Source organism: Sceloporus undulatus, chromosome 9, assembly GCF_019175285.1.
Source record: "Sceloporus undulatus isolate JIND9_A2432 ecotype Alabama chromosome 9, SceUnd_v1.1, whole genome shotgun sequence".
In the NCBI taxonomy this organism is placed as follows: Eukaryota; Metazoa; Chordata; class Lepidosauria; order Squamata; family Phrynosomatidae; genus Sceloporus; species Sceloporus undulatus.
The window spans coordinates 6,561,783-6,581,756 of NC_056530.1; the positions used below are offsets into that span (position 1 = coordinate 6,561,783).

General features: G+C 41.1%; 1 protein-coding gene across 1 annotated transcript; it reads right to left on the reverse strand.

Annotated features, from left to right (window-relative positions):
• Positions 1-149: 149 nt before the first annotated feature.
• On the reverse strand, positions 150-18,686 carry SRSF4 (serine and arginine rich splicing factor 4). The gene is made up of 6 exons (XM_042440262.1): positions 18,472-18,686; positions 9,601-9,743; positions 8,602-8,714; positions 6,639-6,853; positions 2,730-2,819; positions 150-1,575 (listed from the first exon to the last, which is right to left on the reverse strand). Exons 1-6 carry the CDS (start codon positions 18,576-18,578, stop codon positions 765-767), a joined length of 1,479 nt encoding a protein of 492 aa, XP_042296196.1. The 5' UTR covers positions 18,579-18,686; the 3' UTR covers positions 150-764.
• Between the last annotated feature and the right edge of the window lie 1,288 nt (positions 18,687-19,974).

A 19,974-nucleotide genomic window follows, 5' to 3' on the forward strand; every position in this document is an offset into this window, starting at 1 on the left:
TGCTGGGACATCATTCAGAATATGCCTGAAAGGCTGAGTCCATGATCAAGGTTTTTTTTATCTTATGACTTTTTTTAAAGTATGTATTTGAGACTCACAAGCATCTCTTGAAGAGATACATCAGTATAACTTAAAACCATTACAACATGTTGTCAAGCAAAAATAGTCTTTATTCAAATTTAATGGAAACAGGGGCCACTGTACTTTGCAATACGGGGAAAAATAAAAAAAATATAAAACAAGGATATTGTCACAATACCAGAAAGTGGAACTACCTTTTTCCCCTTCCCTATTGTTTACTGTAGGTATCTATTTTCCTGACTGTGCCATTCACAAACTCTGCAAGTCCAAAGTATTAAAATGAAAAAGTAATATGAAATTTAAGACTTTGTACTTCCCACTAAATGACATACATCAAAGGGCATCAATTAAAGGGAAAATTGTTGAAGTTATCATACCTACCTAGGAGTCATCATTCCAGTCTTAGAAGCCCATCAAACTCTAGTGCTCATTCTCTATGGCTATTCTGGAAACCCATTGGTGTTTGGTGCCCAAATGAGGTTCTTAGCCTCAAGTACCAGAAAGGGCAACAGAGAGGAAGCACCAGACTGAACATTTACAGACACACCGGGGGGGCAGGGGGCGGGGGGGGGATGTATTAAAAATGTACAGCAGTGACATGTTCTACTCCAATCACTTGTGCTACAACTACCAAACATGTACAAAAGACTTCTCATAGAGCTCTAAGTGTGGTTGCAGCAATTTTAAGATCTGGAACAAGACCTTGATCTAGATCGGGAATGTGACCTAGAGGCAGACCTCGATCTAGACTTGGATTGGGATCTTGTTTTTGAAACTGATTTGGATCTGGAGCGAGATTCTGATTTGACATTTTGCTTAGACTTGGAATTTGACCTTGACCGGGATTTACGACTGGTGTCCATTTCCTCACACTCGCCCTTTGATTCCTTTGTGGTGGGTTCTGCTTTTACATGCTCCTTTCCCTTGGATTGAGATCTGGATCTAGACCTAGACCTGGAACGCTCTTGATCTTCTCTCTTTTTTTTCTTGCTGCCAGACTTGCTGTCACGTTTACTCCGCCTCTTGCTTTTCTCACTTTTGCTCTGACTCCTGCTTCTGCTCCTACTGGCATCCCTGCTTCTCTTCCTACCTTTCCTTTTATCCTTGCTCTTGCTACGGCTCCTGCTCCTGCTCCTGCTCCCTTCTTTGCTCCTGCTTCTAACCTTGCTGGCACTCTTTTCTCTCTCTTTACTCCTACTGCTCCTTACATTCTCCCTCTCCTCCTCTTCTATTTTCTCTTTACTACCACTCCTACTCCTGCTTTTACTCTTACTCTTTTCTTTGCTGGGACTTCTGCTCTTTGCTTGGTCATCATCATCATTATTGTGAACCACATCCTCTGGTTTGTCTTTACTTTTACTTCGGGATTTCTCCACACTTTTGCTACGGCTCCTGCTTTTATCATCTTTACTTGGACTCCTGCTTTTTTCCTTTTGGCCTCTGCTATGACTTTTGCTTCGACTGCGGCTCTTGCTTCTGGAGTGCGATCCAGACCTAATAACCAACAACAAACAGCAAAGGAACTGTATAAATCTTCTTGCAATAACTGGCAGTATTAAAATGCTGTCTCTTTCTAACATGCTTTTCTAACAAGATTCTCCAAATGCTCTATTATTATTATTATTATTACACTCGTCCCCCGGGTTACGAAATTAATTCGTTCCGGCGCCATACGTCTGCTTGACAAATATATTGAATTTATATATATTAAAAACATTACATATACACACATACACACAGAGCTCCTCTTACAGTACCTAGGCAACATAAGGTGCTTTGGGCCCCTTGAGGCACCCAAAACATTTTTGGGTGGGCTACATTCTTTGGGGTTTATCAAACGGGAGGAATTTCTCTTAAATTTAAGTGAAAAGAAAGTGGGGCCAGAACGCATTCACATGAATTCGCTAGTTTAGTGCAATTATGTGAATGCGCATTGCGTTCGAATTGGCTTCCCATTGCCCAAAAATAGCATGCCATTTCCCGAATTTGCGTGTGGCAGTCTATCACGCAGTAACGTGAAACCCCATGATTGCGCTCGGACTGACTTCCCATTGCCCGAATTTGTGTGTAGTGGGTTATCATGCAATAACATTGAACCCCATGATTGCGTTCAGATTGCTATTAGATTATACAGTACTTCCAATTTCTCTTGTCTGATAAACTCCTTTGACATTCCTGTGCTATCAGATGTAAAACACAAAAGGAGATAAATGACTTGATCAGATCAGGGACTAGCTTTTAAAGCTAGTAATGGAATCAGAATTATCAAAAAATTCAAAAAATCCTTTAAATGATCAATGCAATAACCCTTGCTAAAGTCTGCTTACAAATTTGTACAAATATCTGTTGTATGATAGAACAAACAAAAATCACTCCAATAATTAGAAGGTCTTGATGTTTCTAGTTGATTAGTAGATCACTGTATAAACTGCAAATAATTGTGAGTTAAGTGGGAAGTACATAACAAAGTGATGGTTTTGACTACACAAACCAAAAGTCCTGAAATCATACACAAGGGTTAAGTAGCTAGACGCCTCAGACTCTCACTTTTATATAGTAAGGCTTGTAGATGCCAATTCAGAGTAACAAAACTCCATCAATACTGTCTGAAGTATGTTTATAATACAGTAATTACTAATTAATTTTACCTGGATCGTGATCTGCTTTTTGAATGACTGCTTTTGCTACTGCCACTACGACTCCTGCTTTTACGAGAGTGTCTGCTTCGAGAGCGAGACCTGAAAGTAAAAGAACTGCTATAGTTATTAAGTGTCTATAGGTTCCATGTGCTGTTTCTAGGCTCCTGCTCAACAGGATGGGACCAAAAGAGACCATCTAAACTGCCACCACTCACATAACTCAGTGGGAAATTATTGGGGGACCTTGTCTTGTGCTTTCCATCTTGGACTCTGCAGATACTTTCCTCTGCCTCTGGGGAATAAAACTAAGGTGGTAACTGAAAGAGTGTGAAAGACAGGAAGTCTATAAATGAAGCTTAATTCTAAATAGTAATGCACATTAGTAAAAGAGTATCTCTAATAATATCCTTCAGGCAGTCACTTAGAGTTACCAAGTTGCAACAGCCTACTTTAAGTCGAAAAATGTATGCATCAAAATGGACTCCAAAATCATGGGTAGACTTACAGACGGGGCAATGAGTTAATGCTTATAGATTTCCTGAAAGAAGAAGTGCCCACCTTACTCTGTAGCCTTGTAACGGCTTCCTGTTTGAAGCCCCAGCGCGCTCTCCAGGCAAACATTCTCTGAAGATGCCTGCCACAGATGCTGGCAAAACGTCAGGAAGAAACTCTGCTAGAACATGGCCACATAGCCCGAAAAACCCACAAAAACCTATGGATGCCGGCCATGAAAGCCTTCAACTTCACGCACTCTCTCCCTCTGTGTGTGTGTCTTTGTTTTCCCTCTCAGCCTTCCCGTGCAGCCAAAGCTAACAAGCTGCTGTTGAGGCAAGGGAAACAAACACACAGAAAGTATGCCCTGGCTTGTACCCTGTTTTGCCTGGAAATCCTGGGGGTGAAAGGCAGAGAGAGAGAAAGGTCTGTCCTCCTTTTTGCCAAGCCCTGATCCTTGGGAGTCCTTGGGGTGGAGAGCAGAGAAAGAGTGGGGTCTGTCCTTTTTGCAAGCTATGAGCCTCGGGAGTCCTGGGATGAAAGGGAGGGAGAGAGAGAGAGAGAGAGAGAGAGAATGGTCTGTCTTCCTTTTTGCAAGCACTGATCCTTGGGAGTCCTTGGGGTGGAGAGAAGAGAAAGAGTGGGGTCTGTCTTCCTTTTTGCAAGCTATGAGCCTTGGGGTAGAGAGCAGAGAAAGAGTGGGGTCTGTCCTCCTTTTTGCAAGCCCTGATCCTGGAGAGTCCTTGCGGTGGAGAGCAGAGAAAGACTGGGGTCTGTCCTCCTTTTTGCAAGCTATGAGTCCTTGGGGTGGAGAGCAAGAAAGAGTGGGGTCTGTCCTCCTTTTTGCAAAACTATGAGCCTTGGGAGTCCTTGGGGTGAAGAGCAGAGAAAGTGGGGTCTGTCCTCCTTTTTGCAAGCTATGAGCCTTGGAGATGCTTTTGGTAAGAGTGTTTGTGTGAGTGCGCGCGCGCCGAGGTTTGTTTCCCCTTTCCCATGCCGAGACTGATGCTTTGGAGAGGTCCAGAGAGGGAAATATAGGGAGGGAAGTGGTGCTTTGTTTCCCCCTTTAGATCTTTTGTAACATCCTCCAGTGTTTGACCCTCGACTTATCCACGGGTCATATCAAAATCAAGGATTTTGGATCTGAAAACTGCCCTTGACTTATACATGAGGTTGACTTATATGAGTATATACGGTACAGTGGTACCTCGGGTTACGAAATTAATTCGTTCCGCCGCCGCTTTCGTAACCCGAAAAGCCTTCGCAAGCCGAAAACCCATAGGCGCTAATGGGGAAAAGCCGCGATTTCGTGTGAAATAGCGCCGAAAAGCACCAAAAAATTTTTCGTAACCCGAAAAAAACGTTCGTAAGCCGGAACAGTTTTTTTGAATGGATTTTTTTCGTAACCCGGAAATTTCGTAAGGCGGCGCATTCGTATCCCGGGGTACCACTGTATATCATTTTTAGCCAAGGTTTAAAAATAAATGTAAATCCCCTAACATTTCTATCTAAAACATTTCCTTAGCCTACTCATGGGATTAGGAGTTTCATAGGAACTTCTAAATTAATATTTCATTTCCCTGATGCATAACCTGTACTCAGGTCAAGAGGCTACCATCAGGACAAAATACAGAGTTTCTGATTGTCAAGGGGGGCAGGCAAGGCTGCATTTTATTGCCCTATTTGTTTGATCTGTAGGCCTCTATGCTCACAATCTGGATTAAGTGACCGATGGCCTCTAGATTGTTTATTGTTTATTGTTTTTTAGACTATGTATTGTTTTGATTGTTATATGTTTTTAACTTTGTATTCAATTGCACTTGTTGCATTGTTGTAAGCCGCCCTGATCTTTTTGGAAGGGCGGGATATAAATAAAGATTTTATTATTATTATTTATTATAGATAGGTTTCTTGAATTTTGGTGATGTCAGATATGTTTTCAGAATAGATGTGCAAATCTGATTTTGTAACTGTGACCAGAAAGAGATAGGCCAAATAAAGTGGCTTTTGGCCATCCTGGGGGTGTGGGGTTTAGATGACGCACGCACTCAAAGCAGCCAGAAGACCTGCTGAGGTTGCACCAAGCCGGCAAGAGCCTGCCCTTTTAGGAGTGGATTTAATGCACTCCTGCCGGCTGCTAGCATGAGACCATAGCAGTGGCCCACTTTGGGAGTGGTTCGTGAGGCTGCCGCGGTCCAGGCCAGGCTCTGTGCTTTGGCCCTGTGTCTGATGGTGTTCATCTGAAGTTGTCTTCATCTGAGGTTGTCTCTTCCTATGGCCTCGCAAACCTATGAGGTCTATCCCCTACTCAAAGTTGGTTTCAGGCTTGCTGGTTCTTGCACTGCCCCTTGCTAGAGCTGCCCACTTGTGGCCTGCCCTCTGTTCACCTGAATGGAGTCTGAACTTCCTGCTCCTACAGGAGGAAGTGAAGTGTGATAAGAAATTGTTTGTGAGAGTTGTCTGTGTCTGCTAAGTCTCCAATCCTCCTTCCTTCTCCCTAGAACCAGCACCTTTTGCTTGTCTTTGGTATCCATTAGTACTGGATCTAGTGACACCCTGAAAAGCCTGGTGCCCAGCAAGGGTGCAAAGGTTGGACTGTGCTTGAACCTTGTGTTTATATTTGATTTACTCAAATCTGATGCCTCACCACCATGACTGCAGCCTTTGCTCTGGCACTAGGGTATTATCTTTCTCTGTCATTATGCGGTCAGGGGGGTGGAAAGTCCCTCAGTGTCCCCTAATCTCCAGTGCTTGCCCCCTATCCTCCAGTGCTTGCTTTCCAATCTCTATCCCTGGCCTGTTTTGGGCTGGGTGCTGGTGGCATCCCTGTACCATGACACAGAGAGATTTAACCTCCCCTGCTGGCTTCAGGGCCTCCTGTTCCAAACATATGGAGCAGAAAGGCTTCAGAAGACCTGTTGCATATCCAGTGCAACTACGGCTTCCCTCCTTGCCCTGAGCTGAACAGTGCATTTCTGCTACCCTTGCCTCTCAGCACTCAGAGGAGAGACAGAAAGATTTAGAGTATTAAAGAGAGGATTGGATACAAGTGTAAGAAAGGGATATTTTATATTTATATAAACAGAACAATTGGGAAAAGCTTGATTGGGTTGGCCTCTTCCCACAGTATCAGTCATAGCTCTTGGACTTGGCGGAAACCCAATGGGTGCCTCAGGTGAGCCACATTCTCAGCTTCAGAGAAAGCGAAAAGCAAATCCACTCTGAACAAATCTTGACCCTGATTAGTTCACCTTAGTTACCCTAAGTTGGAAATGACTCGAAGGCACGCAACAACACACCTTTATTTCTATTCTATCACCATAACCCACCAGAAGAACCTCACAGTTTCATGGTGTTCCTGAAATGTTCTAATGCATTTTTAGGCAACAATTATCCAACTAATGGCCTACCAAGGCACACACCTACCTTGAATGAGTCCTACTTCTGGAATAGGAACGGCGGCGCCTGGACCCAGGCCTGTCTTCTACTAGCCTTATCTTTCTACCATTTACTTCTGTCCCATCCAGCTTTTCAAGGGCTCTTTTCATGTCAGAATAGGATTTGAACTCAATCACACCTTCATTTTTTCTGCCTTTGTGTGCGTCAGCATATGTCACTTCACCTGCTTGACGCATATAATCCTAGAAAAGAACAGAGTATTAAATATAAAACATTTGTGCTTTCTTTCAAATGCTACCAGACTTCATACTGTTAGATTAAGCCACTGAAAAATAGGCGTGATTTATATTCCTGTAGATGTGTGTACTGTATGTAATAAAGATGACCTTGATTAATCTTAATTCTCCTCTCAGATACACAAATTTCAAGTGGCCATGGCCCTTGGCATGGATACTTTTGTAGATTAAAAACCACACAAAAACACATTTACCTATAAAAACACAACATTCATATTTTGGTCCTCATTTTGTAGAAAAAGACTGAAATGTGAGTTTGCATCAAATCTACCCTAAGATCTTAAATGTAAGGACTATTGTATTTTTCAGTTCATATGACACACAAATTCAGCCATATTTGCTCTGTTGCTATGGGCCAAAAAAGGCTGAGAACAAGAGATGAACATCTAAGAAAACAATGGCTAAGTACTGTTGGTCCTTGATATATGCTGGGCTTTGGTTCCAGGGCACCCTGTAGATATCATGTCCCATTATATATAATGGGTTAGTTATACAATGTTGCTCTTGTATAAAATGGCAAAATCAAGGTTTGCTTTTTGGAATTGTTATTTTAAAAAATAATTCATGTCGTGGATGGTTGAATCTGTGGATACTGTATAAACCTCTGATGACGAGAGTCCAAGAAGAAAGTTAATGATGGAGGGAGTGCACAGTAATGTTTCTGTGCATGCTATTCTTCACTGTAGTTTGGGACATGGCAAAGATCTGGTCAAGCAGCTTTCATCTCCTCAAAGTGTAAAGAGAAAAGTGTAACCCAGCTTCAAAACGGAGTTGAAGACCATCCTGTTCAGAGAAGCATTCCCAGGCATTGCGTGATTGTCACTTGCTATTTTATGTTCTTTTTTGTTGCCTGTTTTATTGAACCATTTCCTGTATTGCTGTGTATTTTATATGTATTATCCTATCATTTCTTAGATTGTACGCCATAGGCAGGTTTACTCTTTTATATTTATTGTTTTATGTACAGTGCTGTGCAAATCTACAGCGCTATATAAATAAAGAATAATAATAATAGTAATCTCCTCTTTAATTGTGGCTAGGAATCGAGACCACAGCAAAGCACATTTTGGCCCAGTAACATCAAAAGGAGTGGTCCAATGACACATAAGGCAGTCAAACATTATTGTAAGGAAACAGGACATTTTCTGTTTTTTTGCATTAAAGTTGGCCTGTCTGTGGCAGCTTCTCTGAAGTCAGAGCCACATGGGGGGTTAGGTTTAGGCTTCTGTATTATTTCAGAGATTACGAGTAATACTAGCCAGGGCTGAAGCTCAACTCAAGCTCGCATCCTTCTGAGGTCACTAAAATGAGTACCCAGCTTGCTGGAGCCAATTAGCTTACAGTTGTAAACCGCTTAGAGGCTGCTTAGTTCAGTATGAAGCGGTATATAAATGAAGCTTGCTATTGCTATTTCGGAAGCATCTTCTCTGCATTTAAGAGCATAAACCTTCTGAGTTAGTGATATGTATATGACACTCAATAAAATTTGCATAGGTTCATGCTTAAGAAATTCATAATTTATTCAACACTGTACATTCAAATAGTAGAGCTATTTTGGGCAGCCTTTCCATGACAAACAAGTACAGTAATTGTTTTCTGTTGTGTAGCCCAAAGAGCAAGAAGAATTCAAAAGAGGTCTACAATTTTACTTTCAAACCTTTATCGCTACTGGTGGAAGCAAAAAGATTGCATACCTTCAAGTCCTGCCAACTGCAACGGCTTGACAGATTTTCAACGATCAATCTATATTCAGTACGGGTTGGAGGACCGTACTTGTCTCGTCCACTTCTTCTATAACCATATCCACCTTTAGAGGTGATAACAGATGCAATACTTCAACTAAGGTAGTGGAATCAGGGGTAAATGTATACCCCTGAAAAATAAAAATAAAAACTAGTCTACCACGTAGTCAGTAATACATTTAATTCCCCCCACACCCATTAGTCTAAACTACATTCTCCTTATTTTAAAAATACATGTTAACAGTCAGACATTTAAGAAGGTCTATATATATAGGTTTAAAACATTAGCACATAATTACAAGACTTTATATTTGATATTTACTATTAAAATTGAACATGCAACTAAGTTTAAGTTAAAAACAAATTAATGGTTTTCAAAGCATAATAACCAAATCACTATATCAGTTACTAATGTTACTTACATTGTTTTAAAGTTTTCTGAATATCTGACATGAACAAAGGTTTTCAGGCACCTATTTCAGTTTAATCACATCTTTCTCTAACCCTTGGGGTCCTCACCACCCACGTCTAATGGGAAAAGGTTGCGGTCGTCACATGGCTTCCTTTTTTTGGTCAGCCAAGGGCCACAAAGGTCAAAGAGCCACTCATGGAAAGGCAACCCAGGGTCAGCAAATGGAACAGGCAGTCATCTTAGCCTCAAAGGACTCTTAATTGAAACATTGAGTCTTTGTTAAGTCTATGTTAAACAATCACATTACAAATAAACCATTCATATACAGTATTTCCAAAATAAAATAGTATTAAAACTCAATTATTTAATTATGTTTAAGAAGTTGAATATAAATTAACATCTAAATAATATTAATTTAATTAAAAATGCAGTAGTTAAACTTTATATCTTTGGGTTTTCCCCCCTTTAAAATACAGCTTTACAATAATACATTTTATAAAGAAAAAAAGTCACCAATAGAAAGTTATGTTAATGCTTACTGCGTCCAGAACCGTAACTGCTGTCGCGGCGAGGGCCCCGGGCATGTTCAACAATTACACGCTCCCCACAAAGATCTTTGCCATTTAGCTCATAAACAGCATCGTCTGCATCACGCACATCATCAAACTCAACAAAGCCATACCTGGGGAAGACAAAAGCTGCTCCAATATCAACTGTGTTAACAATTGTTGCAGAAAGACAAACAAGAGTGCACTGAAACCATGTGCTTATTTGTCTAAGTTCTCTGAGCACAAACTGAACATGGGAAAATGAAGCCATGAAAGTGCCACATTTTTCAGAAGCAATCAATATACCATCAAGAAACACTTATAGAAAAACATATATTATACACTAGACATAAGACTATGCCAAATGTACTGTTCCTTTTTTAAGCCTTTATAGTTTCATGACAAATCATCTAAAGTATATTATAAGGGACAAGGGATAGTGCAACACACAAGTGCAGTCTGGAGTGATCCCTCTTTAGAATTCCAGCCATTTAATCCCATTGGTCCCCTATACAAGTTGGAGGGATTTCCCGGACTATTTCTCTACTTTTGAAAAACTCAGGATCCTCTTAACTCTGAGAATACCATCCTCTTGTACTCTCAATATGCTGTTTTGACTATAGACCATTCAGATTACTAGTATGCCTGGCTAGGCCCTCTGTATATTAAATCGTATGAAGAAGGTGTTGATTATTGTTTCATGGGAAACAAAGTACAGGGGTACCCCGGGTTACGAATTTAATTCGTTCCGCCGCCGCGTTCGTAACCCGAAAAGCTTTCGCAAGCCGAAAACCCATAGGCGCTAATGGGGAAAAGCCGCGATTTGGTGCGAAAAAGCGCCGAAAAGCACCAAAATTTCTTTCGTAACCCGAAATAACCTTCGTAACCCGGAACAGTTTTTTTCAATTGATTTTTTTCGTAACCCGGAAATTTCGTAAGGCGGCGCATTCGTATCCCGGGGTAACACTGTAAAGCTTTTAGTTAGCAAGGCCTATGAACACTATGCAGAGGGACTCTCAAGGTTGTTTTTTAAAAAACTAACTGGTGAGATGAAGGTACTGTATAGTTTTATTTTTCATCAATCCATAGGAAAAGAAAGCAAATCCTCTTACTAGTACAAGAAACATATCCTGCAAAATTTGCAGAAGTGAAAGCTTTAACGCTACTCCATTAAATGTTGTTGTTGTTGTGTGCTCCAAATTGTTTCTGACCCCAAGATGAATCTATCATTGGGTTTTCTTGACAAGTTTCTTCAGGGAAGGTTTGCCATTACCATCCTCTGAGACTGAGAGAGTGTGACTTGCCCATGGTCACCCAGTGGATTTACATGAAAGAGCCAGGATTCAAACTCTGCTTTCCAGAGTCCTAGTCCAATGATCAAACCACTACGCCACGCTGATTCTCCCTCTAAATTTACACACTAACCATATTAGGTTAACATTCAACTCATTTGCTAGACAGAATTAAAAGGTAAAAAGTATTCAACTGGTTCCAAATGAAGTAAATAAAAGAAAACGAGGTAGCTTGGGGAACAAGTAACAACTCAGATATGTTCAGTATCCATCTCTGGTGTTAGGAAAATGCACACCTCATATCACTATGTTTTCTATTCAGAAATATAAATCAGTGCAACTGTTAACTTCTGCATTCTCCTTCTGTTCTTTAGCCAATGAAGCAGAGAAAGATGTCCAGTGCCTCTGCACATGGCTGCTGCTTCCTCACCGAACCTTAAGAGCTATGGTTTTAAGGCTAGAAAAAATGTGACCCCAAGAAAGCAATCTATAGTATACAGTCTTGGGGCCTGTACAGACAGGCCAAAATAAAGCTGCTTTGGGTCACTTTGGATGTATGCGGTTTAAATGATGCATGCGTCCTAAGAGTCCAGAAGCCATGCTTTTGGTATGGCTTCCGGACTCTTAGGACTCATGCATCATTTAAACAGCATACCTCCAAAGTGACCCGAAGCAGCTTTATTTTGGCCTGTCTGTATGGGGCCTTACTTACCAGTAGAACTAACTGATATTTGCAGGAAAGGCTTTGCCAGACTGTCAATGAAAAACAAGGAAACTGATGCAGAATTTTGAAGCCTTAACCCACAAGACCACCAGACTCACATTTGCCAAATTCACACAAAACAAAACCTACAGGTTAGACACCGTTATCTGAAGAATTATAAACAACGTCTAGAGTATCAAGGGCACTCTACCATATAGTGATTAAAAAGAAGTGATCAAAAAGAAGCAACTGACACTGGATACTGGTCTAACAATGAACAACTGCCAATAAACTGTTGAAGTTAAAAGGTTTGAATTCAACCAGTGATTGTTCCAGTAAAAAGGCTGGAAATAATAACAGCGAGATTTTTTGAAAAATATATATGAATAATCAATTTTTAAAAACATGACTTTTTAAAAAGTCGTTTGATTTAAGCCAACTAGGTTTAAATCAGCTGCCAACTGGGTTTAAATCAGCCAACCCTGCCAATGACTGATTTGTTAAAGACAAAAAACTAAAACCAAACCAACCAAAGGGATGTGTCATGGACTTTCAAGCGCCAAAGGGATTTCGACAAACTGAAAAACTTCTTGAGTTCTAAACCTATTCTTGAACACCCATACCTTATGCAGTCTTTTGTGGTGCAGGCTGAAGCAAGTAGTGCTGTGTTGGCAACTGTTTTGTTGCAGAAAGACAAATGGGTCATTGAGACCATGTGTATTATTATTTGTCTAAAATGTTCCCTGGGCCTGAAGTGCACTGACCAGTATAGGAAAATGACACCATGGGAATCAAATGAAGATTAGAGACATAGGGGTGAAACAGACAAGCCAAAAGGAGCAGTTTCTGGCCGCTTTGGGGGCATGGTGTTTAGATGACACCCCTTGAAGCTGCTGGAAACCACATCACGGCTAAGCTAGAATAAAAAGTGAAAATAAACTACTCTAGCCTGGAAAGTGTGCACCTTCGACTCTGCACATAAACACCTCAACGCAAAACCAGTCCCAAAGGAGCACTCCATCTTAGCCCTAACCCTAAAGCTGCATATAAATGCATAGGTGCAGGTGAAAATTTAAAAAGGATATAGCCAGTGCGGCAATGCAAAAAAGGTAAAGTGTGACCCATCTAATGGATGCAAGTACAACATACACAAGCCAGACAGTCCACGATGAGGCATGGGGTGAAGGGGAATGTAGGGGGGATATGACTGGACATTGCCAGTGTTTTTCTGGGCAAACCTCTGCTCTGATGCCCTGTCCCAAGTTGCAAGTACAACTGTGTGAACAATCAAAGGGGACAGCCATCCAATGGGATGGCATCTTGGTAGCAGGCAGTCACCGGCTGTGTTTTTGTGCACATGGATGTTAGGGATTTTTTAAAAAATTACCCAGCAGCACAGCTTGACGCCATGCCGTCTACAAGTGGGCTGCCTTGGGAGTGGCTGCTGAGGGCAGTGGGGTCTCATCCCGCTTGTGGAAGAAGCAGCTTCAGGCACTCTTTCCTGCTTGTATGTTTCACCCCACAGTGGCATTTGTTAGAGGCAGAAGCTTCTTTTGAGGCTTGGATGGATCATTGAACTGTGGAAGTGCTGCACCACTCAGAAGGCTGAGATCAAAAGAGTCTGGGTGGGCAAAATTTTTCTATACTGTATATACTCATCTACAAGTCAACCTCATGTATAAGTCAAGGGAAGCTTTTGGTGCCAAAATTTTGGATTTTGATATGACCCGTGGATAAGTCGAGGGGACAACATAGGGAAATGTAACAAAGGATGTAAATGACAAAGCTCCCCCCCACACACACGCTTGCCCCTTGCAAAACCAACCAACACTTTCTCTGCTCTCTGGGAAGGCAGGAACACATGTACACACACAAATGAGTGCACCCTTTGTAAAACCAATTGGCTCTTTCTCTGTTCCCTGGGAAGGCAGGAACACTCTTTTTAGGTGAGCAGCTGCAGCCGAGGTAAGCAGAATGGGGTAGTGGGCAGCACTTCTTTCTGAGCAGTAGTACTACATTGACATGTATATAAGTTGACCAGGATTCTAGGTCAGTTTTTTGACATATTTTTTTTGACTTATAGACAAGTGTATATGGTAAGTTCAAATTCCAAGTGAAGTATTTGCTGGGGAGGGGGAATGTGTTACCTGAATTCTCTCCCCAGCAACTGGGGTTGGTGGCAGTCACATGCAGCCAGATTAGGGGAACACCTCAGGTGGAGGAGTTCATTCAGCAATGCTTAAAAGATATCAAGAACAGAATGGGTGAATAAGGAAACATAAGAACATAGGAATGAATAAGGAAACATAAGAATGAACTGGTAATAAAAAAAATGGGGTGTCATGTAAGGGTGATAAAATCTATGTACCTCAGTGTCTTAGACTTTTTTAGTCTGTAACCCCTCTTTGATCCACCAGGAGAGGCGGGGAAACATAAATAATAATAATTATTATTATTATTATTATTATTATTATTATTATTATTATTTTGACTTAAGGTGTTACAACAATTTAATGATGTAAAAAGCAGTGGGCTTTGGTTTGTGAAAACCTGGCACTTAGTGAAAAGGCAATATTGGTGGCCAGCAGAGTTGGCTAGTTTAAAACAAATGACTTTTAACACTTCTGTTTTTTAAAATTAAATTGCTTTAGTTGTAACAACACTGGCATACTGTAGATTACTTTAGTCTTCCAAACAATGCTTTGTTTTACATTGAGGCTTGGATTTCTCAACAGCTAATACAGTGATAAAGCTGGAATTAAAAAAAAATACTTTTTTCCAGAAGAGAAAAAAATCTGCAAACTCTTAAATAATTATTTTATTTTTTCTCAAATACAACTGATTGCTGTAGAATGGCTGAACTACAGGCCCATTATTTTTCAAATTCAAATTACAATTTATTGTGCCTGGCAATCAAGTCACTTAGCAAACTTTTCTGTGTCTACACTATAAATTTACTATGAGGCATGAACCATGCTCTTCTAATTAATTAGTAAGAACAGAAGAGTGTGTGCCAGTATGATGCATGTGAGGATGCCAGATGTCCATGCTGGGTTCAGGAATGGAAGAAGCACTAGGGATAATATTGCAAACATATACAGTCCGCTCTTCCTTTACGTGGGGGATCCATTCCGTGCCCCCCCATGCAAAGGGAATTCCATGTATGCTCAAGCCCCATTTAAATGAATGGGGTTTGTGCACACGGTGGTGCACATGTATCATGGGCGTATGCACCATTACCCCTTATGGGAACGCTGCCCTTTTTCCCCACCATGGTTTTCAGCATATATTGAAGGCCACATAAGACACGCCCGCATATGACGCAGGTGCACTGAATTGAATAATGAAGCAAACCTTACAATTTCAAAAGAAAGTAAGCCTGTGCTTTATAGATTATAGCAAAGCCTTTGGTTTTGTAGCTCATGAAAAATGATAGGTCAACTGGACAGTGAGGGAAGGTGATAGAAACAGAAGTCAACTCATTTGAATCGTGGTGCTGGAGGAGAGTTCTTCACATATCATGGATGCCAAAAAGACAAATAAATGTATGCTAGAGCAAATCAAGCCTGAATGCTTCCTAGAAGCTAAGATGAATAAAATGAGGCTGTCATACTTTGGATGTATGACAAGACATAACTCACTAGAAAAGACATTAATGTTTGGTAAGGTAGAAGAAAGTAGGAAAATCAAGGAAGCCACAGTCCTGAATCTGCAAGAGTTGAACAGGGCTGTTGATGACAGGGTGGCTTGGGGTCCTTCATTCATAGAAGAGCTGAAGTCCAAGAGCACAGTTTGGGGACCACTGGTTTGGAAGATAGAACAGAAGTATTTAAATCCTTACTCAGCCATACAAGTCACTAGCTGACCCTGCATCAGTTACTGAGACTGACTGACCTACCTGTCAGGGTTGCTGCTATTAGAATTGGTGCGCAGCCCTAAAAATGCTGGAGAAAAGGAAGGCTATCAAAGAAAAGTGAAAAGAAAACAAACTAGAAAGGACATAGTTCAGTGGTATGCCTCATGCAGGTTTAATCAACAACACATCCAGGGCCGGGAAAGACTGATATAAGACAACAGCAACTCAGTATAACCCAGCTCCCAATATTATTGTAAATATGTTAATTACAGAGGTTCATTTTGATCCCAGCTCAGTGTGGTGTAATGGTTTGAGCCTTAGACTCTGCCTCTGGAGACCAGGGTTTGAATCTCAGCTTGGCTATGAAACCCACTGAGTGACTCTGGGTAAGTCATGTTCTCTCAGCCTCAGAAGGCAATGGCAAAACTCCTCTGAAGAAACCTGCCAAGAAAACACCATGATAGGCTTGGCTTAGGGTTGTCTTAAATTGGAAATGACTTGAAGGCACAGATCAACAATAAACAATACCTATTTCCAGACCCTCCTTTCAGCCCCAGATCATTTCTCTATCCTCTTTAGGTATACAGTATATGTCTGTACCTGTCTTCCACTTCACCAAATGCATCTGAGGAAGTAGACTCAAGTCTACCAAAGCTCATGCTGCCAATTTCTTTCTTTCAGTCCCAAAGGTGCGACAAGATCTCTCTACATACTGATTCTACAGACTCACAGGGCTATAGCTTTGAATTCTCTTTAGGTGAGATGTAGGGTGATGCTTTTTATATTCAATTTATTTAATAATGGTCACAAAACAGTCACAATAATTCTGACTAACATATAATAGAGTAACAAATAACACACACAATCTTTTTTAACCCAACCCAACAGTAATAATAATAAAATTACAGAGTTGGAAGAGACCCCAAGGGCCATCCAGTCCAACCACATTCTGCCATGCAGGAAATTTAAATCAAAGCACCCTCATGTGACAGTTGGTCTTCCAGTCTCTGTTTAAAAACCTTCAAAGAAGGAGACTTCACCACTTTCCATCGAGGGAGTGTGTTCTTCTGTTGAACAGCCCTCTCTGTCAGGAAATTCCTCCTAATGTTGAGCTGGAATCTCTTTTCCTGCAGCTTGCATCCATTGCTCCTGTTCTCTGGAGCAGCAGAAAACAAGCTTGCTCCCTCCTCAATATGGCATCCCTTTAAGTATTTAAACAAGGCTAAACCTTCTCTTCTCCAGGCTAAACATCCCCAGATCCCTAAGTCTCCCTTAAGAAGCTGAGCCCTCCCTCCAGTCCATCTGCCTTGGTCCAGGCCTCAGATGGAGAGAAGAACTGCTGGACCTCATCCTTTCCCCACCACTATTCCCTTCTCTTTTTAAGTCCTGTCTTTTTAGGGGCAGGGAACCATCTAATTAAAAACAATAATTGTAAGCCGCTCTGATAGCCATTAGGGCTGAAGGGTGGGGTATAGACAACATAAATAATAAATAAATAAATAAATAAATAAATAAAATAAGTCGTTCCTCATAGGGCAAGGTTTCCAGACCCTTCACCATTTTAGTCACTCTCCTTTCACACGCTCCATTTTCTCAACATCCTTTTTGAATTGTGGTGCCCAGAACTGGACACAGTATTCCAGATGAGGCCTGACCAGAGCAGAATATAGTGGCACTATTACGTCCCTTGATCTAGACACTATACTTCTATTGATGCAGCCTAAAATCACATTGGCCTTTTTAGCTGCTGCATAACACTGTTGACAGCTTAGTGGATAGTACAACACAGTGTGCTCTCTGCGGTGATATAGAATGGTGTTGAAACAATGGATTGGATTCAGATTCACCCATAAACATAGAAATAGGCCCACTGAAATTAATGAGACTTACATTAGACATAAATCAGTGTGATAACTGTTGTTGGAAATGAATCCCCATATATTTTAAGGCTTCATAATTTGAAACTGTGGTGACCAAAGCAGAATAGAGTGGCACTATTACTTACAGTGTGCCTGTGTTATATGCGGGTGCGCTATACGCAGCTTTGAGCATAGGGGCTCAAGCTGCGTGGAGCGCACGGGGCGGCATGTCCCATTCAAATGAATGGGACGTGCACCCATGGCGCGCATGCGCTGCTGTGCATGAGCACATTCACTTGAATGGGGCTTGAGCATAGACAGAATTTGTCTTACGTGGGGAGGGGGTCCGGACTGGGTCCCCCACACAAGGCGAGGTTCCACTGTATTTTATTCATTTATTGATTTCTTCCCTTCACTGTACTCTCATAGATCCAGCCCAGAATAGCATTGGCCTTGTCAACCTACTTTCTGAATTGTGGAGCCTAGAACTGGATGCCATATTAACATTAAATGAGCTCCTTGGGTTGTGAGTTCCTGCACGGAAGGCCTTGGGCCGGATGGCCCTTGTGGCTCTCCCAACTCTAAGCTCTCATGTTGGACCCACTTGGCCTATCTTAGACTGCCCTTCTCCTCGGAGCAACGCCAAGGACATCTCTACTCCGCTGATCAGTGCGCTGAAGCTCTCCCAAAGGCTCTCCTGAACTTTTGGACTCCCAAGGCCCATAGCTCCCAGGCAGCTTGCCCAAAAATTGATCAGGGATTCTGGGAGCTGGAGTCTAAAAAGCCTGGAGCAGCCAAGGTTGAGAACCAGTGCCTAAGCCGGTGGTCATACTCAGTCAAAGCTAAGTGCCCCAAGAAAGCTGGGCAGTCCTTTTAGCGCTCTTGAAGGGATGCAAAGCTAAGCCGAGGCTGGAGTCCTTGGCTGGGACCGAACTGGCAGCCCTTTCGCTTCCAACTCAACGGAAGGAAGGAGGAGGCGCGCTCCCTGCCTTTCCTCCCAATCCATTCCGCGCGGGAAAGGACGAAGAAAGGGCGCGCATGCGCACTGGGCCCGGCCCGCGCTGACAGCAGCAGGAGGAGGAGGAGGGCCTGACTAGGCCCAGGCCTGCCTTGCGAGAGAGGGAAGCCGGCCTGCCGCCGCCGCCGCCTCACCCGTTCTTCAGGTCCACTTCCAGGATTTTCCCGTAGCCCTTGAAGAACCGCTCCACGTCCCGTTCCCGGGCCTGGTAACTGAGGCGGCCGATGTAGACCCGCGGCATCTCCGCCGCCAGAACGACGGCAGCAGCGGCAGCAGCAGCGAGAGGAGAGAGACCTCCCCCTTCCGCCTCCGCCTCCCGCTCTCAGGCCTCGCTCGCTCGCTCGCTCACGCACGCAAGCGCGCGACGTCACGACGCACGACGCCGGGGGCGTGGCTCAGGTTTTGGTGCAGCGCGCTCCAACTTCGAAAGCGCTGCACCAAAACTTGGGCCACGCCCCCCACGGCGTGCGTCATCACGTCGCGCGCAAAAGGCGGGAATATTTATCTCCTCTTTGCCAGACTTTACCTCAGTTGGGAGGAACTGCTCCTCCTCTTAGCGCCCTCCTTTCCCTTCTGAGTCCCTCCTCCAGTTGTTTTGGACTTCGGCACCCAGAATCCTTTGCGAGCACGGCCAACGATGAGGGAATCTGCGAGGTGAAGGCAAAAACTTCAGGAGGACCAGAGGCTGAGAACCACTGCTTTAATAATAATAATAATAATAATAATAATAAATAAATATATTATTAATAATAATTTAATTAATTATTATATATAATAAAATAAATTTATTTAATTATTATTAATAAGTTAATTTATAATAATGAGTAATTTATTATTAATTTATTATTATACATAATAAATTAAATTAATAATAAGTTATTTTACAATTAATAATAATAAATATTTATGATTAATAAGTTAACTTATTACAATAATAATAATAAATTTATTTATTAAGTTAATTTATTATTTAAAATAATAATAAATTTATTATTTAATAATAATGTAATTTATTATTATAAATAATAAATTTATTTAATTATTATTAATTAGTTAATTTATTATAAATAAGAATACACAAATTATCAATTAGTAATGTTAATTTATTATTATATATAATAATAAATTTATTAATAAGTTAATTTATTATTATAAATAATAATAAATTATTTAATTATTATCAATAATTTAATTAATTATTATTAATAATTTATTTATTATAAATAATTTAATCATTAATAATTTATTATTATAAATAATAATAATAAATTTATATTTCCCGCTTCTCCACACGGATCACGGCAGGATTACAACAAAGTAAATACAATAAAAACAGTGATAATTACAATCAATCAATGTTTATTGATTAGCCCTTAGGCCATATCAAAATCACACAAAAGCAGATAAAACACACTATAAAAATTCTGTAGAAATTAGAAAAAGCTAAATATAATAAATCTAAAATATGAATAAAATACCATACAGATACCATGTGAATGCCATACAATTTAAGTACAAAACCCATCAATGAAACAAAATTATAAAACTTGATTATAAAAATCTATATAAAAGATTCAAAATACAAAAAATAGAGAAGGGGGAAAACGGCTTTAAACTGATAGTATATAAAACAAAAG